This window comes from Eschrichtius robustus, chromosome 4, assembly GCF_028021215.1.
Source record: "Eschrichtius robustus isolate mEscRob2 chromosome 4, mEscRob2.pri, whole genome shotgun sequence".
In the NCBI taxonomy this organism is placed as follows: Eukaryota; Metazoa; Chordata; class Mammalia; order Artiodactyla; family Eschrichtiidae; genus Eschrichtius; species Eschrichtius robustus.
In genome coordinates this window covers 138,160,638-138,186,361 of record NC_090827.1, presented here as the reverse complement: position 1 = coordinate 138,186,361, position 25,724 = coordinate 138,160,638, and the positions used below count along the sequence as shown (strand labels likewise).

Sequence of the window (25,724 nt, the reverse complement as noted above, 5' to 3'; positions counted from 1 at the left end):
ACATTGTGTAGTGAAAAGCAGTATAGTTGTTAAGGGTTTGTATGTTTCAGATTGCTTAGGTTTTATCCTGACTGCATCTCTTAAACTACCTGTGTAATCCTTGACAAGTTTGCTTAAGCACTGCAATTCTCTTACATAATACATTCTTGTGAGAATACAGTGAGATAATTCATGCAAAGTGCCTAAAATTTAGTAAGTGCTTGATAAATGTAAGCTATGATAATACCCTGCCTAAATCTTTCTGGTGCTGGCCTCTCCAGCCCACTGATGCAATTTTAACATCAGGGGTAAAAAAACCTGGGGGAATTATAGTGAATATCTGTTTAAAACAGGAGTCAGCAAACTTGTCCTGCAGGCCAAATCCAACCTGCTGAATTTTTAAATAAAGTTATTTTGGAACACAGCCATGCCCATTTGTTTATACATTGTGTGTTTGCTCTTGCACTACAATGGCAAAATTGCGTAGCTGTATAGAGATGGTAGGCCTACAGAGCCTAAAATATTTATTATTTGTTCATTTAAAGAAAAAGTCTGCTAACCTCTGATTTAGAGGGAAAAAATCATCAGCTTAATTTTGTCAAATCTTACTGTTACATCCAAATGGAGATATTATCTATATAACTAAACATTTGAGGCTGAAAAACAGTGGAAAGGTTAAGGGTAGTAAGATAGATTTGGGCACATATATAAAACAATAAATGATACGGGAGTTACAGATGACTGAAAGACTGGAAGACAAAGTGCAACCAAAAGAAAAAGAGGCCAAGGGACAAAATGAATGCTAGCAGAGTCCAGTTTCAAAGAGGCCTGTAAATTAAAAAAGGTCCAAAAAAACCTTTTGCACTATAATGAAACCCCTAAGAAGAAAACAATGAATTTGGTCACTGGATTAATTTATAATATAGTTTTAGGGAATTTTAAAAGATTAAAGCCACATATCTGCACTGTATTTTAAATTATCAGTATCCTTTACTGATAATTTTACAATAAAGAAAAAAAGTTTTAATTTTGGTGCACAATGTCTCTGGAACTTGTTAGCAACAACTGCTATAGCTTTGTAGTTGAGAATTTTTAGATTTACCCCACCCTCTCTGCGTAATACACACATTACCATCATCACCAGTTTACTTTATGAATTCAATACCTTGTTTCTGTATGCTTCTATAACTTTCATGACAAGTTGGATCTTTTTTCCCAAGTCGTTTAAAGCTTTTGGTCTCTCTTCATGTTCCACGTACCTAATTTGAATAGGCTGGCCATATTTCTGTTAACGTAAGTTTTTTAAAAAGAAAAAGTTATTAACAGAAAACTTTTATTGGGCCCTTACAGAGTGATGAATAGGAAAGAAAGGTGGTCAGATTAAAATATGTCCCCTCTTATTTTCCTATGTGGAGATGATTATTTGCTTATTGAATCCTACACAGGAATGCCTGTCTTCTCTCATTCATTAAGATTACCTCTTGATTCCTCTCAAATCCAAAGAAAAACTTTAATTACTTTAAAGTTACGTGTTAAAAGTCTATAAAACCATTAAGAAAACCATAAGGACTATATGCTGCGTGCAGAATTCATGTATTTGAAACTTGGTTTCATATATTTATAATGCATATAACTCTAAAAGCAACATGATTACTGGGACTTCCTGATATTTAATACCTACTGAATATTATTTATGTTATATTTATTCATTAGATTAAGATGTGTATTTTAAGTATAGTGCTTAAAAACAAAAAGACCCATTCAGCCCCTTGCCCCAGCTGCCTGGTAGGAGGGGGATTCTAAATTTTAAAACAGCCTCCTATAACTTTGAGGAGGGGAATGCATTAGAAAAACAAATATTTTCTTTCAAATCCTTTACATATTTAAATAAAAATCAGCTTATTTTACAGCAATTTTAGGTTTTCAGAAAAGTTACAAAGGAAACAATAAAGAGCCAAGCACCTTTTCTCTAATGTTAACATCTTATACCATCGTGGTACATTTGTCAAAACTAAGAAACCAACACTGGTGTATTACTATTAACTGAACTCCAGATTATGTGGATTTCATCTTTTTCTGTTCCAGGATACCATATTGCATTTAGTCTATTTACACATTATACTTTTTATTGTCAATGTTTTTGAAAGCATTTTTAATTCCTAAAAAGCCATCTCAAAAAAACAGTAAAGCCTGTGAAAACATCTATAACATTCATTTCTATGGTTACTTATATACTTGAAGCGAAATAATCCATTCTGGGAGCTGCTGGGCTTTTCAGTTATTTCTGTTAGCCTCAGCTGCCTGGTTTGCTCCTCTAGCCCCAAGTATATATATTTTAGGGAGATGGGGAGTAAAAACCACCAAGATAAAATACAGTAAAGCTAGTTTTGCGTTCATAAGCTTAGGTTTTCAAGTTGCTTTTTAATTATTCCCTTTGAAAGTAATTTATTGGCATGAAGGTAATTTTTGCAAGGTATTAACTTCTTTTGCTTTTAAGTTAAGTAACTTCTTTTGCACACACCGCCCCCGCCAATCCCTGAAGGGCTTCCTTTTCCCATACGCTAGAAGTCCTTACTAATGTCATCACTTAGCATCTGTGTATTCACTTGCTACTCAAAGAATGGTTCAGGGACCAGCAGCATCAGAATCTCCCAGAAGCTTATTAAAAAATGCAGAATCATGGGCCCAAGTCAGATATACTGAACCATAATTTGCTTTTCAATAAGGGCCCCTGGTAATTCATGTGCACATTAAAGCACTGCTACGATTCACACAAAGAAGGAAAGACTAAAATTTCCTGTCATCTTTCCAATCTTAACTTCTAATCTTTTAAAGCATTTTTTTTTTTCTGTGTGGGGGAGCGCTGGGTAGCAATCAGAAGGAAAAGAGTAATAGTGGTCTTAAAGTCAGACCACTGACCTAGTAGAAAAAGGGCAGCCGGTGGACACATCTCCTTATTTCTTTGTAAAAGGACACTGAAGAGCAGGGGTACTATTTCTCAAGTTCTTTGCTGGCCTGGTGTCCCACTAATTTCACATTAGTCACAATGTGAAAATACGAAAGGGCAGTGTATTACTCCTCAAAATCGGAGCAGTCAAGGGGGAAAGAAGCAGAGCAATAATGGATAAGGGGTCAGGGTGACAAATCACTTCTTAATTAAGACATCTCAGAAACATATGGCTTGTATGAAAATAATATTAACACTCTGGTCATCTGCTAAATTTTTATATCTGAGTATCATGATAGACAAATATGATTATACATTATTTAATTTCAGTTATCATGTAGCATTACTCACCTCTCAAATTCAGAGAACACTTCCTCTTACACATACCAGCCTTAGTAATTTCTTATATATTTATTTATTAAACACATACACTGTGCTCTTACACCATAATTTTTAGGACAACTTAATGTTCTGTTCAACACTAACATGGACTTTAAAAAGTTTACCTTTAGTTCTTGAAGCTTATCCACATAAATCTGTTTAGCTTGGTCCTCTCCTTCTTCATAAAGCCAATTTTCTGTGTCCTCCAATATTGCAGACAGTTTTCTCAAGTCCTAGTTATACATTTAAGAGATACTGATTGAAAATGCTCTCCTTAGAAATAAAAGTCATCAAGGAAGGACAAAATGTTTTTCAAGTGTAAAAAATTATTTTTTTTCTGACTTCTTGTTTATAAACATCTTTCTCACCAGCCTTCTGCAATTTGGAAAAATAACTAAGAACCATTCCTAAATGTACTCAAAAAGATTGACAACAGTAACACATTTGGTACATTTATTTACATAATTCGTATTAGCATTCTCAAGCAAACATTTAAATAGTTCTCATAAAAAACTACAAAATTTAGACTTACTTCTTGTGTGATGAATTTTTCATAGACAGTGCCAAGCTTGTCCCTAAAATCATATACATATTCTTCAACAGCGTTCTTCGCATCATTTCTTTCTTTCTCTAATTTATCCTGCATTATCATCTTCCCCTATTCAAAAAGTTTCAGATTAGCTGCCATGAAAACACTAGGGAAATACAAACCAAAACTGCAATGAAATACCACTTCACACCTACTAGGATGACTATAATCAAAGAAATGGAACATAAGTGTTGGTGATGATTTGGAGAATTTGAAACCCTTGTATGTTGCTGTTGAGAATGTAAAATTCTGCAGCTTAGGGAAAAAACAGTTTGGTGGCTCCTAAAGAAGCTAAACAAAGAATTACAATATGGGGCTTCCCTGGTGGCATGGTGGTTGCGCGTCTGCCTGCCAATGCAGGGGACGCGGGTTCAAGCCCTGATCTGGGAAGATCCCACATGCTGCGGAGCAGCTGGGCCCATGCTCCACGACTACTGGGCCTGCGCTCTAGAGCCCCCGAGCCACAACTACTGAGTCCGTGTGCCACAACTGCTGAAGCCTGCGCACCTGGAGCCCATGCTCCGCGGCAAGGAGTGGCCCCCCACTCACCGCAACTGGAGAAGGCCCGCGCGCAGCAACAAAGACTCAACACAGCCAATCAATCAATCAATCAATCAATCAATCAATCAATACTAAAAAAAAAAAAAAAAAGAATTACACTGTGACCCAGCAATTTCACTCCTAGGTATATAACCAAAAAGTTGAAGGCAGGAACTCAAACATATTTGTATGCCAATGTTCACTGCAGCATTATTCACAATAGCCAAAAGGTGGAAACAACTCACTTGATCTGTAACAGATGAATGGATAAAATGTATACGTACAAAATGGAATGTTACTCTACTATAAAAAGAAATAAAGTTCTGATACATGTTACAAAGTGGATAAACCTTGAAAACATTATGCTAAGTGAAATAAGCCAGATACAAAAAGACAAATATTCTATGATTACATTTATATGAGTTATCTACCAAATTCATAGAGACAGAAAGTATTGATAGATTGGTTTACTGGGGGTTGGGGGAAGGGAGGAATGAGAGTTATTACTTAATGGTTACAGTTTCTGTTTGGGGTGATGAAAAGGTTTTGGAAAAGATAGTGGCAATGGTGGGACTCCCCTGGTGGTCCAGTGGTAAAGAATCTGCCTTAGAATGCAGGGGACGCGGGTTTGATCCCTGGTCAGGGAACTAAGATCCCATGTGCCACAACCATTGAGATCACGTGCCTCAACTACAGCCCGCGTGCCGCAAACTACAGAGCCCACGCGCTCTGGAACCCACGCACCACAACTACAGAGCCCAAGCACCACAACTAGAGAAGAGAAAACCTGCACACCACAACGAGAGAGAAGCCCGCGCACTGCAACGAAAGATCCTGCGTGCCTCAACGAAGATCCTGTGTGCCACAACTAAGACCCAATGCAGCCAAAAATAAATAAAATAAATAATAAATAAATCTTTAAAAAAGATAGTGGCAATGGTTATATAACTGTGAATATAATTAATGTCACTGAATTGTTGTACACTTAAAAATGGTCAAAATGGCAAATTTCACGTTATATGTATTTTACTACAATTTAAAAAATTAATAATGTAATACCAAAAGCCACTGAACTGTACACTTTAAATTGGTGAACTGTATGGTATGTGAATTATACCTCAATAAAAGCTTTTTAAAAAAATAACCACAGACTATGTCATTGTACATATTGGCGTTCAAATCCCAGGTTTCCCACTTACTACCTTTGAAATTGCAGCAAAGTCACCTAACCTAAGCCTCAGTTTTCTTATCCTAGAGCGCTTACTTCTATCTGTCTCGTATGGCTGTTAATAAGATTGATGTAATTCACATAAAATATTTAGTACAGTGCCTGACACATAACTGGTACTGAATAAATGTTGGCTTTGGTAAGTGACACAGTATAGCGGTTGTGATCTTGAACTTTGGAGACAGACTACCTGGCTCCAAAACAAAAGGTTACTCTCTGAACTTGGGTGATTCAGTCTACCTCTGCCTGTTTCCTCATCTATTAAAAGAGTACTTACACTTCATAGGTTTGAGGATTAAATAAGATATCAAAGTATTTAAAGATGTTAACAAAAATCATTATTGTCAAATCAAAAGCAAAGAATCTGAAGACTAATAAAAAACAAAATTTGTACTTTAACAAAAACATAGTATTTTAAACGTAATACTACAATGCACTGATATTTGTGAATTTAAAATAGTGAGACAGGAAAGCTAAAAAAGAGTGGATATATGTATAGGTATAACTGATTCACTTTGCTGTAGAGCAGAAACTAACACAACATTGTGAAGTAACTATATTCCAATTTGAAAAAAACATAGTGCGACATGGACTTCCCTGGTGGCACAGTGGTTAAGAATCCGCCTGCCAATGCTGGGGACACGGGTTCAATCCCTGGTCTGGGAAGATCTCACATGCCCCAGAGCAACTAAGCCCGTGCGCCACAACTACTGAGCCTGTGCTCCAGAGCCCGCGAGCCACAACTACTGAGCCCGCATGCTGTAACTAGTGAAGCCCGCGCACCTAGAGCCCATGCTCCGCAACGAGAAGCCACCGCTATGAGAAGCCTGTGCACCGCAGTGAAGAGTAGCCCCCGCTCACCGCAGCAATGAAGACCCAACGCAGCCAAAAATAAATAAATAAAATAATTTTATTTAAAAAAAAAAAAAGTGAGCCATTTAAAAATTTAAGAAAAAATCTTATACACAAAATTTATCATTAGCTGCACTTCCCCACAATTCATTCCTTGGAGAAAATTAGTCTCAAATCATACAAATTCAGAATTATTCAGGATCTCTAGAAATGCTTGCTTCACATAAAGTGTAGCCTTTAATAATTAATGAATAGGTGATATACTTAGGTACTAGAAAGAGCAGCGTTGTAAAGTCAAAAATCTCTTGAGGAAATTCCCAGAATAACATGCAGCAATTGGAGAGTATGTGGCACTTCAAAGAAAACTGACCTTCTTTAATGCCAGTCAAGCCCGTAGAAATTAGTAACTACCACTTAAGTGTAAATTTTAATATAAAAAAATTACTTTTTACACACAACTATTGGTAAAGAAACCAAACTCTTTTCCTCAAGAGACTGTAAAATGAAACATGTAAATATGTAAAGAAAATTTCAAGAATGACAACAGATTCTAAAAAGTATTAAATGGAAGTCAGAAAACATTCTGAATTGAACCTTAATCTTTAAGGACAACGCATTAGAAGAGGGGAGCTGGTAATACTTTCCTATACAATGTCTGCTGGGTGTGCTACTGTTAAGACACAATAAAAGGGGGTAAGAATTACTAGTATTGGAAAGGCCTTTCTCTATAGTGGAGACAATCCATGTTTTTCATGTAACTAAGGTGAAAGTTACACTGTACATGACACAAATACAGCTCAGCATTTTGTCCAAAATAAAGTAGTTCAATAATCTATTTAATAATTCCTTATGAGTTATAGCCTAGTTCCACAAATTTGAGGGATAATCATTTACTTCTACAAAAATTTCAGAACACACTACCACCTACTTCAACATCAATTCTGATTTATATACCTCATTTTCAATGTAGATGTTGAGAAGATCTTGGCCCAATTGCCTACACAGGCTACTCTGGATAGGTAGATCAATACTCTTGACTCTTCCTTTTTTAATGGTCTGGTTTAATCGCTCTTGATTATCTGAGGGTACAGACTGCAAAAGAAATGCAAGAAAAGTGTAAATATATTTTTAAGCTAGTTTTAGAAATTTAAGAGACTGATTTCTGATGAAACAAAGTAAAATCAAACAAAACTATTATCATCTACTATACTTTAATTAAAAACATTATTTTAATATTGATAGTATTTTACACCCTGTATACACTAAATCTTTCTACATAAAAAATATTGTGCTGGAAATACAAATTAAAACCACAATGAGGGCTTCCCTGGTGGCGCAGTGGTTAAGAATCCGCCTGCCAATGCAGGGGACACGGGTTTGAGCCCTGGTCCGGGAAGATCGCACATGCCGCAGAGCAACTAAGCCCGTGTGCCACAACTACTGAGCCTGCACTCTAAAGCCCGCATGCCACAACTACTGAAGCCCACGTGCCTAGAGCCCGTGCTCCGCAACAAGAGAAGCCACCACAATGAGAAGCCCGCGCACCGCAAGGAAGACCCAACCCAGCCAAAAATAAATAAATAAAATAAAAACCACAATGACATGCCATTTCATACCACTAGGATGACTATAATAAAAAAAAAAAAAAAAAGAGGAAAAGAAGAGTTGGTGAGGATATAGAGAAATGGGAACCCTCATACATTTTTGACAACATAGTAAAATATTGCAGCCATTTTGGAAAACAGTTGGGCAGTTCCTCAAATTGTTAAACACAGAGATACCATATGACCCAGCAATTCCATTCCTAGGTACACGCCCAAGAAAAATGAAAATATACATCCACACAAAACCTGTATATGATTGTTCATAATACCATTATTCGTAATAGTCAAAAAGTAGAAACAATCTAAGTGTCCATCAGCTGATGAATGAATACATGTGGTATGCATCTGTATGATACAATATTACTCAGCCATAAAAGGGAATGAAGTACTGATATATCCTACAACCTGGATGAACCTTGAAAACATGGTTAGTGAAAGAAGCCAGTCATTAAAGGACTACGTATTGCATGACTGTGTTTATATGAAATGTCCAGAACATGCTTAGTGAAAGAAGCCAGTCATTAAAGGACTACATATTGTACCACTGTATTTATATGAAATGTCTAGAACAGGCAAGTCAATGAGACAAAAAGATTAGTGGGTGCCTAGAGCTGGCAGGGAGAGGGTTGGGAGGAAAATAAAGAGTTACTGCTAATGGGTACAGGGCTTCTTTTTGGAGTGATGAAAATGTTGTAAAATTGTGATAATGACTGCATAACTCTGTGAGTATATTAAAAACCTTTGAATTGTACTTTTAAATGGGAGAATTGGATGGTATGTAAATTATATCTCAATAGAGCTGTTGAATAATTAAAGGCAAACATACTGAATAAAATAAAAAATTTAGAAAAATGGGTTTCAGGTTTTATATTACTTGAGCAACTAGGATTTATAACTGAATCTTTATAGCCTTTGGAAAAAAAATCTATACAGCTAACCATCACAGATTAAATTCTATTCAGGTTAGAAAAATCTGTCAAAGATGATAGTTTAGAGCTGTAGCCACATTCATCTGGGTGACTGGGGCAGGGTGTTTCTCCGTTCTCTTCTATCAGCAATCATTTTTTAATAAAATAATGACTCTTAATAATAGAGTCATTTACCCTTTAAAATTTTACTTCCAAAAATATTATTTTGCACAAAAAAATGCTTTATGATATGCAGCAAAATGCTTAGAGTGGTTAATATTCAGATGCAGCATTATTGCTAATTTAAGTTTTCTTCATTTGTCCTGTTCCGGTTTCTATTTTCTGAGATTACATGATTTTTAATGAGAAAAAAAATTAATGAAAAACATCTTTTTTTCCTGCCAAAATATAATTTTATTCATTCTTTTAAAAATCTTCTATAGTGAATCACTGAAACGTATTTATTCTGGTTATATGCTTTCATAATACGAAATTAAAAACACCAAGTGTATTAAAAGCATGCATTACACAGCAAATGTATTAACTCAAAATATCAATCTCAAAAAGACACAACCACAGTATAACAAACCTTTGTTTTGGTTCCTGTATGATCAATTTCTTCTTCTGGAGTGTGTTCAGCATGACATTTTTGATGACCCTCTTCTTCCTGGTCAACCTGCATTTTATCCTGCAAAGAAAATATGTAATTGACAATATCTGTAGTCTTTTTCTTTCTTTCTTTTTTCTATTTGTTTGGTAATGAACAGCAGCTTAGAGTTCAAGCCTGTTTTCAAATGTGTGAACACAGTGAAGTAGAAGCTGTTTTTGAGAGTAACTATAAATAATTAGATTAACAGGTAGTAAGTAAAATGAAAAGATCTATTTGATGCTATGTGAATAAATCTTGTTTCATTCACCTGTGGCCAAATAACTGCAAAATAAATGGAAAATTGTTCTCAAGTCAAATTCACAAACCAAGATTCACAAAAAAAGAGAACATTAAACTTGACATGAAAAATGTTTATAAAGAACTTAATGTGGGAAAGTAAAGAGAAAAAGATACAAAATTTAAGTATTACACATAAATTCAATTATATTTTTTAAATGTAGGAAAATACTCAAACAAAATGTATCAAAACTGTCAAAGTAGATGTCTCTGAATTATTACAATGTAAACTTTTAATATATTTTTTTAATGTCTAAAAGACAAATTTTCAACCCATAAGATTGCCAAGATGGACTCTCCACTTGGCAAACAATCACAAGTATTAAGTTTTTCTGGTCTTTCTTAATCTTACCCACCACCATCCTCCTAAAAAGGAGAAAGCTTGGAATTCAGGAATCAGGATAATTTAGGTCTTCATATATATATATATGGAGTTAAGTATACATATAATGTCCAGAAGGCTATCCTGAATAAATGCTTATTTGTGCCAAAGAGAAAAACAAGTTAGAAGATAATTTACACCACTGTTCTTTGTAGTTAAAAGGTCAGCTACTGAAATTCCACCCCCCATCCTCCCTGCCCTACCACCTTCCAACTCTACAATTTCCCCAACCCTATGATGGAAAAGAGGTGGAAAATGTGTTATAATGGTGAGTTGGGGTAAAGCAGAAAGACAAAAATACATTAATAACTCTATTTCATGTAATACTAAGAAAACAATGCTACTAATTAAGGCCAAAATACTTTATCACTTAGCATTTTTATTTTATACTTATTGAAAGAGCTCTTCTATTGTGTATATATTCATATCTCTGAAAGAAATAAACCAAATAATATGGTTAAGGTATTTCTAAAACTACTTCACATTAAGAATCCAACTCTTCTGAATCACTTAATTCAGTTGTTGATGTTTGAATTATTCTACACAATATTGTTCTCTGTGCCATCAAGAGCATTAGTGACCCAGCCATTTGTTTAAAAATTGCTCCAGTATGGTCTCTAATGTTTTCTTATAAGCCACTGATACCTCTTCTACAAGTTTTTTTTTTTTTTGGCTGCGCCATGTGGCAGGCGGTATCTTAGTTCCCCAACCAGGGATTGAACCCGTGCCCCCTGCAGTGGAGTCTTAACCACTGGACTGCCAAAGGAAGTACTCTATTCTACAAGTTTTATGATGCTTTTTTCTTTATCTTACCAGAAGGAGCCAATAGACTATTTTCGGACAACAACCAGGACTGATATTCCTTCCTTGAATGGTCCTTAAACAATCTGTTTAATGTCAAGGGGTTGCAATTGCTTACTCATGCCATTAGGAATAACAACCAAGTTCACACATGTACAGACAGATGATGAGAACTTCTCATGATTACTGCCATAGGCAACAGTGAATATAAGATATTATCATTTGCATGACCCATCCCAATTTCAGATATATTAAGTGGAAAACTGTACATCTTACAATTGATATGAGAGTAACCTGTTAGTCTTTTAAAATAATTTTAAGAAGGTTCATAGGAGTATTATCACTAGCGGGTAAGTTAATGGACATGCCTCTAGACTTTGGCTTCTCCACGAGGGCTGAGACTGTCTTTCTATTGACCGCTATATCCAAACACACAATTTAGGTACTTCTAGTTATTTGCTGAATAAATGAAAAAGCACTTAAGAATAAAATCCAGAATAATTATCTAATCTGTCCCTTGACCTACCTTCTCAATTTCTTTTTGTTTTGTCACTCTCCCCTTTTCTATATTTTATATTATCAGCTACCTTAGTATCTGTAACAATAAAAAGGGGTATCCTGCCGTCAGGGCCTTTGTTATTCTCTCTGTCTGGATAACTACCTACCTGCTCCTTACTCTCAAACTGCCTTTTCATCTTTCAGGCTAGCTTTCCTTTTCCTTCCTCACAGGTGGCTTTCCTCATCACTTAATTTCCACTATGCATCCCCTGCTGTTAATTTCCTTTATATTTATATGGTATCTTGTTGCTTCTTGCCTATCCTTTTCCATTAGAATGTAAGTTACAGATGGGTGGGGACCTTCTTTATCTTGCTTAATACCACTGTATCCTCAGTGCCTAGAACAGTACCTGGTACATATAAGTAATCAGATATTTTGAATTAAAAAACAGATAAAAAGATAAACAACCCAAATTGTCAACAACTGGGGAATAAATTGTGGTACATTAGTACGATAAATAGTCTCTTTGATCCTTCACTGTGCCATGAAGCCTAAGTTGTAATACCTTCCTAATACGTCCAGATATTATTAAATACCTAGAAGAAAAGTGTCCATTTTCTGAGACATCCTTATACTGTATTGAAGAAAAGTTGGCAATCTATTTTATGGTTTTTCAGGAAAATCGAAGCCATCTTAATTTTTAATGAAAAAATGAGGCCCATAAAATAATCTCTCATAAATTGACTCTCATGCAAAGAGAGAAAAAAACCAAGAACTCCTACTGTTGCTCACTGATATATGTCTGGGTTTCATTGACCTCAGAGCCAGCAATGTCAGCAACTAGGGAACCGTAAAAAGAACCTTCAGCTATAAAGCTTCTGCTGTAAAGCTTAAAACAATTAGCTTCCAATTAGCTTCAAATACTTTGAATTTGTTCACATTTTGGGAGGGGGGAAGGGAGAGGCTGCTCTATAATGGTATTTAAGCCTTAAGCTTTTAAACTTCTGGATACAGAATTAAAGAGAGAAGTCCTAGAGAGAACCATTATGCAATACAGTACACAGGATGTCTTCTGCACAGTAGGGTACTCAACATCACCCCTTATGTTAAAAGCAACGATAAGGAGATAACTTACGTTATTAGCAAGAACAAGGAAATAAACTACAACTTATTCAACACCTATCATATCAGCTAAGGTAGGGATTTAAAAGGAGATTAATATATGTGAATGTGCTCACCCACAATGCTAAGTATATGATCCATAACGTTAGTTACCTTTTTTTTGGCTCTTGATTATATAAATTATAAAAGAAATAATCAGGAACATCTCACTTAAGAAGAAGAAATACCTTATATGGAGCACCAACTACCTGGGTTCTGGTAAGCCGAAAACACTCTTGTAAGCAGATCAATCTCTGAATGGCCAAAGCAGATGTTATAAATTCACACATTTTATTCACGAGTGAGTTTTTTTTAAGTCCACATTCAAGAGATCATCCGAAAGGACTGGCTAACTGGATTTCAAGCCCACAGACAAACAGAAGCAGCAAATAAGAAATGCTAGGAGAGGTAGAAAATGGGTGCCATACTCTCCTTGTTTTTAGTTCCCAGGATTCACTAACATGATACAGAGAAAACTAAAGGTCTAAAACATTACACAGAGACTTTGAAGAAAAACAGGTGAAGAAAGTGAAATAGCTTTAAAAGAACTCACTCTAAAAGGCACTGTTGGTGGGAATGTAAATTGATACAGCCACTATGGAGAACAATATGGAGGTTCCTTAAAAAGCTAAAAACAGAACTACCATACAACCCAGCAATCCCACTACTGGGCATATACCCTGAGAAAACCATAATTCAAAAAGAGTCATGTACCACAATGTTCATTGCAGCTCTATTTACAATAGCCAGGACATGGAAGCAACCTAAGTGTCCATCAACAGATGAATGGATAAAGAAGATGTGGCACATATATACAATGGAATATTACTCAGCCATAAAAAGAAATGAAATTGAGTTATCCATAGTGAGGTGGATGGACCTAGAGTCTGCCATACAGAGTGAAGTAAGTCAGAAAGAGGAAAACAAAGACCATATGCTAACACATATATATGGAATCTAGAAAAAAAAAATGGTTCTGAAGAACCTAGGGGCAGGACAGGAATAAAGATGCAGATGTAGAGAATGGACTTGAGCACATGGGGAGGGGGAAGGGTAAGCTGGGACAAAGTGAAAGAGTGGCATGGACTCATATACACTACCAAATGTAAAATAGATAGATAGTGGGAAGCAGCCGCATAGCACAGGGAGATCAGCTCGGTGCTTTGTGACCACCTAGAGGGGTGGGATAGGGATGGTGGCAGGGAGACGCAAGAGGGAGGGGATATGGGGATATATGTATATGTATAGCTGATTCACTTTGTTATAAAGCAGAAACTAACACACCATTGTAAAGCAATTATACTCCAATAAAGATGTTAAAAACAAAAGAAAATAAAAGGCATACAGAATGCTTTCAATTTTAGCAAAAAATAAATCTTAAATGGATTAAACGTCTGCCATACATTGTTGTGAACTACAATTAAGAAAATTAACTTTTCACCTATTACTCTTATGTTTATTTATGAAAAATTGACTGTATCTTCACTAACATATTAGGACAGTATTTCCTTCTCCTCAATTCAAGGAAGGGAGGATGTAATAGGAAAATAACACATGGGAAGAAGAATGAAAGAAAATGCCACGGTCCTTTAACGAAGTACTTTAAGGAGTAGTGGTAGAATTCTGATCAATCTGGAAAAAAAGAGTTTATAGTAACTGTTAGTAAAAACAGACAAAAAGACAACTTTCACAAAAGGGAGAAACTGTCTTGAAATTTAAAATCTTAAAATCCATTCTTAACATGCAGAAATATATGAAAAGCCTAGGGCAGACCTCCAATTATGATTTGAAAAAAATCCAACAAAAGCCATTAAAATAACTTACAAATAGTATATATAAAAAGATGAAAACTTTATGTAATGGAATATAATAACTTTCTCCTAAGATTCCTTCATTCATAGTATGCCAAGAGTAAATACAATGTTAGAGTCATATAACTCTTTCATAAAGAAACTGTCAAAAATCTGTTTTAATGTTACTGAATGTACAGCACATTCTTCTGCTCAACTGCCACAGATATCTCCTAACTAAGCTCTGAAAATTTCTTTATTAAGCATGTATTCTCAATCTAAAAACACATATGTATACAGTTCAGAATTTATCATTCTGAATTGGATTTATCTGTAAGCTAAAAAGCTAGCTATAATAAATGTTTTTAATAGAAATAAAGAATTTAGGAAAGATGGCTCCAGACACACATATGCATATTTTCCATATAATGCTATGAAAAATACACAAGCCTCCGAAAAGCATGTTACAATGTGAAAAGATGTAGAGCATTTAAAATAGAATTATTCTTTAATGATTGTATTTTTAAAAGTTTATATACTGATTCCTATAGCAGAACTTCAGAGCAAAACCTCAGATATTAATATTTTCAACTATTAAAAGTACCAGGTAGAATTAAGACACTGCATATATTAGAGGAACCTTTTTGAAACAGAATTTCTACATACCACATCATCCTTGCTTTCATTCTTAACAGAAGTTTCTGTCTCCATAGGAACATCACTGTGATCCCCTTCTATATTCTGCTTCTCAATTACTGATGCACTAGCCACACTGAAGATTCCATGGATGTTAATACGAACTTTAACCTTAACTTTGGAACTATCACCATCAGACTGTGGGAAAACATTCTGAATAGTGAAGCTCCCTTAAGGAAAAAAGAGCTTTGATCAGTACATGGGCCTCAGATGAACTCATTCAATTCATTCATTCAATAGTTTTACTATCATCTTTCAGATGCTGGCAAAAGAAAATCATAAATTATCATATGCTGATTAATTTCTGTGGGACATGCATTTCCCCCAGATCACCTTTTTAATATACTAATAAACCTGGTATAAACACTCAGACAGGTTAAGCAACCTGCCCAAAATCATCAACAATAGGAAAAAGGAGAGTTGGGATCTTAACCAAGGACAATCTGACTGAAGGCAATATCACTTTTAAGTTTTACAATGTTGCTACACTAAAACCAAAATAACAAAATTCAATTTCTGAGTTTGAAAACCAAATAGATATTACCTTTTTGCTATAAACTTTGCAAATCATATTCATCTTGGCAATTCATAAATAAAGCAATTTAAAATTTTTTCTGGATTTTTCCTATAGCAAAATTGCTAAGTTATCCAGTCACTACTACCTACTGAGGTCACATTAATTTTTCACTTTAAGAAATCTGATGTTTTATTTTTCAGAAAAAAAAGTCTCAAATATATAATGTTATCCATAGTAACAGAGACACTACCAGGCAGAAAAACTGTATATAAAAAATCTGGCTGACCTATGTTAGAGGTTGAATTGTGACCTCCCTCTGGCCCCAATTCATATGTTGAAGCCCTACTCTCCAGTAACCTCAGAAGATGACCTTATTTGGAGATAGGGTCTTTACAAGGTAATCAAGTTAAAGTGAAGTCATCAGGTGGGTTCTAATCCAATGACTTGGTGTCCTTATTTGGAGACAGATACATACACAAGGAGAACGTCATGTGAACATGAAGACAGCCATCTATGAACCAAGAACAAACGCCTGGAATGGATCCTTCCCTCACAGCCCGCAGAAGGAACCAGTCCTGCCAACAACTTAATTTTGAACTCCTAGACTACAGAACTGTGAGACGATAAATTTCTATTGTTGAAACCACCTAGTTTGTGGTACTTTGTTCCAGAAGCCCTTGAAAACTAATACCATTTTCAATAATTTACTTCTACTGCTTTAAATAATGTACATGAAAAATTAATATTGTCCCCTTTTTTAGTCTATCAATAGAAGTAGCACATACAGAAAATTTTTAAATTTAATATTCCTTCTCTTTTAAATGATGTAAATCTTACTTTGTTTTATATCTTCTAAAAGATTACTCAGCTAAAATGGATATTATAGTCTCCTATTTCCACTTTCGTATTAATCCAGTGATTAACTGGATTCTAGTTGTTGCCAGTGAACGTAAGTTTAAAATCAGAATATGTAGTCAGTCTGGCAGCACAATTTCAGTTTACTGATTAAAGAGTTCTTCCATTAAAAAATAACCCTCACCCAAACTTTTCAGGTCAATTACAGAGCATTTTAAATACGCATTTCAAAATGAATTAAAAAGATTCAAACTTGCTGTTATTCCAGAAATAAACTATGAGCACTAAAAAGTGCACGTTTAGAAAAAAGTATGATTATCTTTCTTTAAAAATCCAGTGCTGGCTTAGCTGAAATGTTACTTTGTTTCCTTGATTCAAATATTAACATATTTGTAAGAGGCTAAAATTTATGAAAAAACGTTTTGGAGTTCTCTTACCAATTCTTGGATCTGGATAAGGCACTTCATGTAAATTAGTATAAAATGCTTCTAGTTCAAATGGTTCTTTCTTGTGGAAAGTAATGACTTTTGAGAATGGGGCAGGATGGTTCTTACAGAATACTTCACATTCCCTAAAATGGAGCGGGAAAACAGTTAAAAACAAATAGAAAGTTGCCTATGAACCTAATTACAGAATCCATCTCATTTTTAATTCATGGTAAGCAGCAATTTTAAAGACCTCTGTGCACAAATGTTAAGAAAAAGAATTACTGGTTTTGCTATAAATAAACGTGCCTTTTGACAAGTTTAGGGCTCAGAGTTTTAGAACGTCTGACATAGTAACAGACAATTCTATCCTACTAAAATGAGAAAAATTATCTGAGAATAGGTATATTTTAAGGCAATATATAAGGATGTTTTTGCTCACATCTGAGGACCAAATTCTATCAATATTTTTGAAATTTGTGCAAAAATTTCAATTTCTTGGGGGTGCAGATGTACAGAACACAGAACAAAATCTTAAAAGCAACTTCAAAACCTAAATACAGGTTTATTTTATTATACAAACTATACTTCTGAAAAGCAGTCAAATATAATATTTGAAATACAGATTTTATTTTGGTAGGAAAGTAAACAATTTATATCCTGGGCAGTTCATGGAAAAGGAAATGTTAATGTCAAAGCATGAAAAGACTTGCAGCTCACAACAGTCAGAAATGCAAATTTAATAATAAAGTACGATTTAAAAGTGCATGCTTTTATTTGGATATTCAAAGAAAATGACTGGATAGATATATACCCAGCTGTTAACAATAGTTAGTTACCTCTATAAAATGGGCTAAGGGAGTTGGGGTACGGCAAATGCAAGTTTTTAAGTTTTTATATTTCTATACTGTGATTTTTATTTGAAAATGAGAATGTTTTACTTTTATAATAAAATACTAATTAAAAAATATGCCATAATGGTTTACAGATTATATATCATTTTTATGTTCTCCTTGTTTCTAAGATAGTATTCTAAAGTGTTTGACAAGTTTAAGAAGTATAAATTCCTCTAATTTAGAATAGTAGGTTCAATTGCTTATTTATGACAAGCTCTAACCAAGGCTTTAGAAGTAACTTACCCAGTCCCATCTTCAAAAGAGGTCTTCCATCTTAACGTGATTGAATAGGGAACAAGGTCTGTTATGGAAAATTCACGCACTTTAAATGCTGGTGAGAGAATCGCACACTGAAAATAAGATGTATACCATATTTAAATCAACAAACACCAAACATACCCTAGGTTGCCATGATTGAACTGCTTAATAAAGTTCTTATAATAAAATTGTTACATTTTAAAAATTTCTGGGTTTTTGGTAATAACTAGTTAAAATTTTAAAGTGTCAGAGCACTCTTTCTGTGACTTTACAAAAACTGATGTAAAAATGTGACTTTACAAAAACTGATGTAAAATATGTTTAAATCTCAAAAAAAGAATTTTAAATAGGAATAATTATAAGAATTCATAAAATAAATGCTTTTTCAGTATAATTACAGACATACTGTCCTATGATAGTTTACAAACAAATGGGACAGACACAACCCTTATATTTCAGGAATAATTTCAATTTAATTTTAGCTTATTGATAACTGGTTGGACAAGATAATATTAAAAAGTTCTTTGAGGCCTATCACCATATTTCTGGCAAAATATACATTCTAAAATTTAAAAAAAGACTAATAATCATACCTGTAATGCACATCCTCTTGCAACAGCTTCATCAGCATTTAATGTGGTACTTATGTCTTTAAGAAAGAACTTAGTGATTTGTTCCTTCACAGCAGGAATTCGTGTTGCTCCCCCTACAATTTCTATACTACTTATGTCTTCACGTTGTAAGTCTGGAAAAGGAAAGGTTTAATTGAGAAAAATAAGACAGCCTTTATAAAAATGTGAACAGTAGACCCCGGAAAGTACTTTTTTAAAAAAATGTATTTTTTTATTTGCTCAAAACAAGGTAAAATGGAAAGAAGATAAAAATAAATTTTGGAAAAAAGCAAAATTTAGTAGATATTAATTATCTGCTTATCAGGTACTGTACTTGGTCTAGATGATGAAGTGACCACAAGGACAGACAAACACCTCATGGACTTCAGAGTCCTTCAGTTTTAACTTCCACCTCACATATCGCCACAGAAGGTAATTTTAATTGATTACAAAAAACTTTTAACAAAAAGCAGTCATGTCCTCATTTCCACTTTCAATCAATCTTTAAAATCTTACATATAGACACCTTCAAATATAACTAGCATTAGTTTTATGATGTAAACAATATGAGTCAGAAGTTCTCATAAACTCTATTTCTAGTAGCCCTGCTCTTATGAATAAACAATGAATTATAATCTCCTTCTCTAAAACAAGAAATACAAGTCTTCAAAAAGCACATGAATTTTTTATTGCTTTTACCATTGTCTACCCCATTCAAGTAACACCATGGTACAGTTTTGATGGTTAGTTCAGTAACTTCCACTTACTAGCTTGTTCCATTACTGCTTTTAACGGTGGGTCAACTCTGGCTAAGAGGGAAGCACATAATTGTTCAAACTGAGCCCTGTGGGAAAATGAAATAAAATTAATTATTTGGGGATATAAAAATTGAGCATATCTTCTAAAATAACAGAACGAAGAAAAATCAGACACGAACTAAACATAAAATAAGGAAACACTTTTCAAACTGAAAGCATGTATGGTACCTGTTCATTTTACTAGAAACATCAAGGTCATTCATGAAACACTCAATGTTCAGTGGAAGGTCTGATGCATTTGCACTCATTAGCTTCTTTAGTTTTTCACATTCCTGATGTAAGCGCAACAAGGCCCGAGAGTTTTCTTTTACATTTATCTTATATTTTGTCTTGAACTCATCACAAAAGTAGTCTACTAAAACCTCATCAAAGTTCCTGCCACCCAAATATGGATCAAAGGTAGTAGCCAAGACCTGTTTAATTGAAAAACCAGAACGGAATTTTCAGAAATATTAGATGTTTTCAGCACCCCCTCCAAAATACCTTTTAAAATTAAAATCAAAACCAAAGAACTTGACAATAATCACAGGGGTGCCAAATTTGGAACCACTTATATTAATTATCACTTATATTTAGCCAACATATCTATCCACTCTGAATTATCTGCTTTAAGTTATAGATCTATATACCTACGTGAAAGAATAATTCTAATTCTGAAATAACTGAGTTACAATGACTAAAACTTCATTATCTTACAACCTATGGTTCTATAACACTGAAGAGGTGGGCCAAAAACCAAGTTTAAGAGAGCAAGGAAAGGGTCCTAAGTATGTAACCAAAAACAAAACAGCCAAGAAGAGCCAATCCAAAGATTAAATCTAAAATATTGTAATTGGTCAACTTACAAATCAGGAATTAGTGCCCCCATCCCGCATAAATATACAGAAGGAACAAAAAAGCACGCGAGGGAACAAAAAAGAAAACAAAAAAAATGAAGAGGAGAGACAAAAATTTAATATAATAAGCTTGTTGAGCAATAGGCCCCAGTTAGCAGTCGAGTGGAAAAGGAATAGACAAGTCACAGCACTTCAACGATATAGTTCTTGAAAACATAGGACCCAAGACATCTAGTCTCTCTCCCCGAGGTAGAGGGAAAAATAACTACTTATAATAGTCACGACTAAAAAAGTAGAATCCCACTGTTGGTGTGGTTCATCAGCTTTTTTTCACAAGGATGGGTGGTGGAATAGTGGTAAACATCACAGTAGGATGTGAGCACAGCCTGATTGGGATGTCATCCCAGATTAGCATGAAGAATCCATGGACAGACTTCTCATGAGGTCCAGTATTACCCAAAATTAGATGTAAAATTGTGTAGGTATGTGACTAGTGCAAATGTGCATCATTCTGAGTGAAGGGCCATAGCTTTTATCAAACTTCCAAAAGGGCCTGTGACCTAAAAAATTATAGCTCTATACTCTAAGGTATTCACTAAAAAGGAAGAAAGGAAAATGTTCTTTTTTAATAAAGTTAAAATTCAACACTAAATACCAAGGATTAAATCAATTTGCAAAAAACTATTCTGTATTCACTATGAGTCATTTCCCTTTAATTTTCTGATTACAAGGATGTTAATATAGTACTATAAATGGCAAGATGAGAGGCTCTAAAAGGTACTGGATAACCCAAAGCATTTACTCTTCTGAGCTAATCTATACATGTGTGTAATGGGGGGAGAGAGAGAGTGTGTGTTAAGTCTGGGTAAGATAATCAATGTAGAAATGAATACAAAACCAAACAAAGGCTGTAAGAAGATAAGCATATATAGGTAAATAATACCACACTGTAGAAAAGTTTGATTAGGACTCCAGGATAGAAAGGTTTCTACAGACAATGGGAATCATTTTAGAAATGTTTCCTATGTACATTTATAAATATGTAATTTATGCTCCCTGATAGGTGACTGAACACCTCAACAATAATAAAAATAGCTAACACATAATATCTGCTATATGGCATTCCAAGCATCTTATAATCATTAACTCATTTTATCCTCAAAAGTTCTATGAGGTACTTACTGATAATATTCTCAGGTGAGGAACCTGAGATTTGGGGAGGTTAAGTAACTTGCTCAAGGTCACAGTTTTTAAGTGGCGGAGCCAGGATTTAAACCCAAGCATTAGGGTTCTCTATATAGTCTCATATGCTCTTAGACATTAAAATTAAATATAGCAAATCATTTATTTACTTACTTTAAGTTTTCCTTTGTTAAAAGCACAAACTGAGATCTGGTAGGCAGAATGTCCCATATCAATAAATATTACATTTCTTGGTTTCTCATCTAACGGAGGAAGATCCTGTTTATAAATTCCATATGCCAGCGCAACTATGTAAGAACAAAGAATTAGGTTAATTCCAGCCTAGCAATCACTTGGAAAACAATAGGTAAGTCCTGTTGATACTACATTTTAACACACAGTAGAGTAATACAAATTATTAGTTTCAAAGTAAATTCACTTTTCATAAATTGGTTAATTTTTTTTCTCTACCCATCTATAACCCTATAATATTAATGACTCTTATAGCCAATGAAAGACATGTTTAAACTCTGCCATAATGTTGTGCTCCAAAATGACAAGCTTATATCAGTACATAATAGAGTTAAAAAATAAATGCTTTGTATTAATTAGAAAAAAAAAACTATAATAATATTTTTCTGACAGTGATTTTCAAATTGCAAACTGCTTACCTGCAGTAGTTTCATTCATTAGCCTTAAACAATTTAAGCCTGCAACCTGGGCTGCAGCCATCACAGATCTTCTCTCAGCATCAGTGAAAAAGCTCGGAATCTGGTATTGCAAAACAATAATTAAGTGTTATTAGTTCAATGTAATAGATTTTACTTAAACATTTCATCAATTGAAAAATGAACTTATGTACAGCTTAAGGCAAAGAGTGGTGTTCTAATTAAATAAATGAGGAAAAAAATACTAGTTTTTTTTTTTTAAGGTTGGCAATTTCCACATCATAAAGTTTTGACCTAAAGTATGAACACAAATTTAAAGCAATTAGTAAAATAGAATTAATACTGTAGGATTTCAAAAATATGTTAAATTCTTCTCATGTTGGTCTGGTCTATAAAAATACTTACTTGTTAATCTTTAATAATGAAACGTTAAAAACCCAAGAGTCTATTAAAATGAGATTAGTTAAATATGTTATATCCACATAATGGAATCCTACATAGATGTTAGAATCAGATCGATCTGAATTGTCATGGAATAGTATCTTTATTACATTAAAAAAAGGGGGCATATACAGCATGATTTCATTTTTGTGTATGTATGTACTACTAGAAGAATATATTCCCAAATGTTTACAATGGTTGTATTTCAAAGGGAGGGGGAACTATATTGCAGGGGACTTATGATGAGCATGTGTTTCTTTATAAATCACGAAAGAACATTAAATATCTTTCTATTAAAAAATAAACTCTTAATTTAAAACTAATAATTAAGATTACATATACTTATTACTGTCAAACTAAGAAGCACTTCCATTTGGTCTACAGACAAATTTCTAAAAAGCTAATTAAGTATATCCATGTACAAAACGTGGGGCTCTTCCAATTTTAAGTAAGTAGTCTCCTCCAATCTTAGTGCTTTTTGAATTTAGAAATTTCATTTAATAGATAATAACACAAAAAGAACTTGAATTTCGTTAAGTTTGTATATCCTGATTTTGGTATTATCCTTCAGACAAAAACCTAAATTATAAGGTATGGTTCACTTAATTTTCACTAAGCACTTATGTACCAGTACTTTTCTAGCCATTAGGGATATGACAGTGCATAGAGCAGAAAATACCTCCCTTTGTACAGCTCACATGGGTCTACTGCACTGATTACAAAGTTAATAATGCCCAAGAAGTTCACAATGCCATGTTCTGATACTAATTTCTGACATGAAAGTAAAATCAAGTATGGCTAAATAAATAGGGATGGATTTGAATTTAAGATACATTTTTAAAATGTGCACCATTCTGACATATACTTTCAAGTGGCAGTATAATGGAAGAGTTATGACCACAAGTTATTTAACTTCTCTGTGTCTCAGTTTTTTCATCTGTGAAATTGAGGTTAATAATATCCTACCTACAGAGTGGTTCTGAGGATTAAATGGGTTAATACACGTTAAATGCCTTTAATAGGGCCTGGACAATGGTAAACTCCATCATTTACTATTACAAAATGACTGGAAAACAAAATACTCAGCTAATATTTTTCTCTCATTTAAAAATTCTATATACACCTGACAGGGACTTCCCTGGTGGCGCAGTGGTTAAGACTCCATGTTCCCAATGCAGGGGGCCCAGGTTCGATCCCTGGTCAAGGCTAGATCCCACATGCATGCCGGAACTAAGGAGCCCGCCTGCCGCAACTAAGACCCAGCACAACCAAATAAATAAATATTTTAAAAATAAATAAATAAAAATAAATAAATACACCTGACAAATTTTAATTACTAAATTCACTGAAGAGTTCATAATACGATTCTATTCTTCTGATGACATGAGACTCCTGAACTTACGTAGTCAAGTTTAACAGTACTAAGAATATATTCACATTTAGGTGACAACATATAACTTAAAAACTAGTTGTCAATATATAATGGGATCTCAAGAGATAAGACAGGGGGTAAAAGATTAAATGTTTTGTTAAGCATCTTTAAAAGACAGATCTTTTCTTTCTGAAAAGTACTGCATGATCTCACCTATATGTGGAATCTAAAAAAAGTCTAATTCATAGGATAGAGTAGAATGGTGGTTAACAGGGGCAGGGAGTAGGGGAAATGGGGAGACAGTGGCCAAAGGGTACAAAATTTCAGTTATATAGAATGAATAAGTTCTAGAAATCTAATGTACAGCATGGTGACTACACTTAACAATACTGTATTATATACTGGAAATGTGCTAAGAAAGTAGATCTCAGGTATTCTCCCACACAAACACAAAAAAAGTAACCACAGGAGATGGATATGTTAATTTGCTTGACTGTAGTGATCATTTCACTATGTATATCAAAGCGTCATGTTGTTCATCTTATATACAAACAATTTTTATCTTAAAGGCTCAAGTGGATTTTGAGGGGCGATAAATGTGTTTATTATACTGACTGTGATGATGATGGTTTCACGGGTGTACGAGTATGTCAAAACTTCTGCAAGTATACACGTTAAATACATCTAATTTATCATTTTAAAAAAAGGATCTTTTATTTCTGATACAGAATATACAGAATCTCAGATTCCCAACTGGGCATTTTCAACCTTTGACATAAATGTTAATAAGGTCGGTCCCTAGAGGTGGGACGTTAAGTGCTACCTGGAAAGATTCTTAGGGATAAGTGGCAGGTACAGCAGCCACCAACTAATCACATACATTAGTTTTTAAGATTCACTGATTATCACAGTTAACTTTATGGGAAACTCAATCCTGAACTTTATCAAATAAAATAATTTTTTAACATAAAAGTAAAAATGGATTTAGGTTATTTACTGGATAAGGGCAGAAGGAATAAAGGGAAGAAAAATATTTCAATACAACATTAATACACTGGAAAATATGATTCAAGAGTGTTCATTACTGAGGTAAAACTTACTGAAATCACACAGTCAGCCACTGGTTTCTTCAAAGCATTTTCTGAAGTCTCTTTAAGCTTAGCCAACAGCATTCCAGTAACTTGCTCGATTGCAAAAGGTCTCTCTTCTTCTAGGTATCGCACCTAAAGCCAAAAGTGGAGATACTTATCAAGAGTCATTTATTCATCTAGTATTTTATGAGCACCTACCTTATACATGATCGATACACAACCGTGAAAAAGGCAAAGTCCTTGCTCAATGAAGTTATATACCAAAAGGATTGCTCTAGTATCATTATGTCTCATCTCTGAAGTTCCAGTGCCTTACACATAGTATTACAACCAAACAAATTATCTTCAAGAGTGTCTTTACATGCTCCAGATCCCCATCTCCCACAAAAGCAAGTTTTATCATTCACTACCCTTATAAACAAATAAGGGGAAAAAGATCAAATAATCTTTC

The 25,724-nt window shown here is 34.2% G+C and overlaps 1 protein-coding gene and 1 long non-coding RNA gene across 3 annotated transcripts in view; one reads left to right on the top strand and one right to left on the bottom strand.

Moving 5' to 3' along the window:
- LOC137764343 (uncharacterized) overlaps positions 1-16,453 on the top strand; it is a 55,788-nt gene extending 39,335 nt beyond the window's left edge. The window contains exon 3 of the long non-coding RNA XR_011073964.1: positions 16,288-16,453. This is a non-coding gene — a long non-coding RNA (uncharacterized lncRNA). The remainder of the gene's footprint in view (positions 1-16,287) is intronic.
- Positions 1-25,724, bottom strand: part of HSPA4L (heat shock protein family A (Hsp70) member 4 like) — a 50,148-nt gene that overhangs the window by 7,851 nt on the left and 16,573 nt on the right. For both annotated transcript variants that reach the window (XM_068543419.1, XM_068543418.1), the window contains exons 4-17: positions 25,283-25,405; positions 22,373-22,472; positions 21,876-22,009; positions 19,852-20,096; positions 19,633-19,709; positions 18,848-18,999; positions 18,240-18,346; positions 17,113-17,246; positions 15,274-15,473; positions 9,618-9,716; positions 7,471-7,608; positions 3,840-3,965; positions 3,433-3,540; positions 1,145-1,264 (exon numbers count right to left, since the gene is read on the bottom strand). In XM_068543419.1, the coding sequence (XP_068399520.1) occupies positions 1,145-1,264; positions 3,433-3,540; positions 3,840-3,965; positions 7,471-7,608; positions 9,618-9,716; positions 15,274-15,473; positions 17,113-17,246; positions 18,240-18,346; positions 18,848-18,999; positions 19,633-19,709; positions 19,852-20,096; positions 21,876-22,009; positions 22,373-22,472; positions 25,283-25,405 (1,863 nt within the window). The remainder of the gene's footprint in view (positions 1-1,144; positions 1,265-3,432; positions 3,541-3,839; positions 3,966-7,470; positions 7,609-9,617; positions 9,717-15,273; positions 15,474-17,112; positions 17,247-18,239; positions 18,347-18,847; positions 19,000-19,632; positions 19,710-19,851; positions 20,097-21,875; positions 22,010-22,372; positions 22,473-25,282; positions 25,406-25,724) is intronic.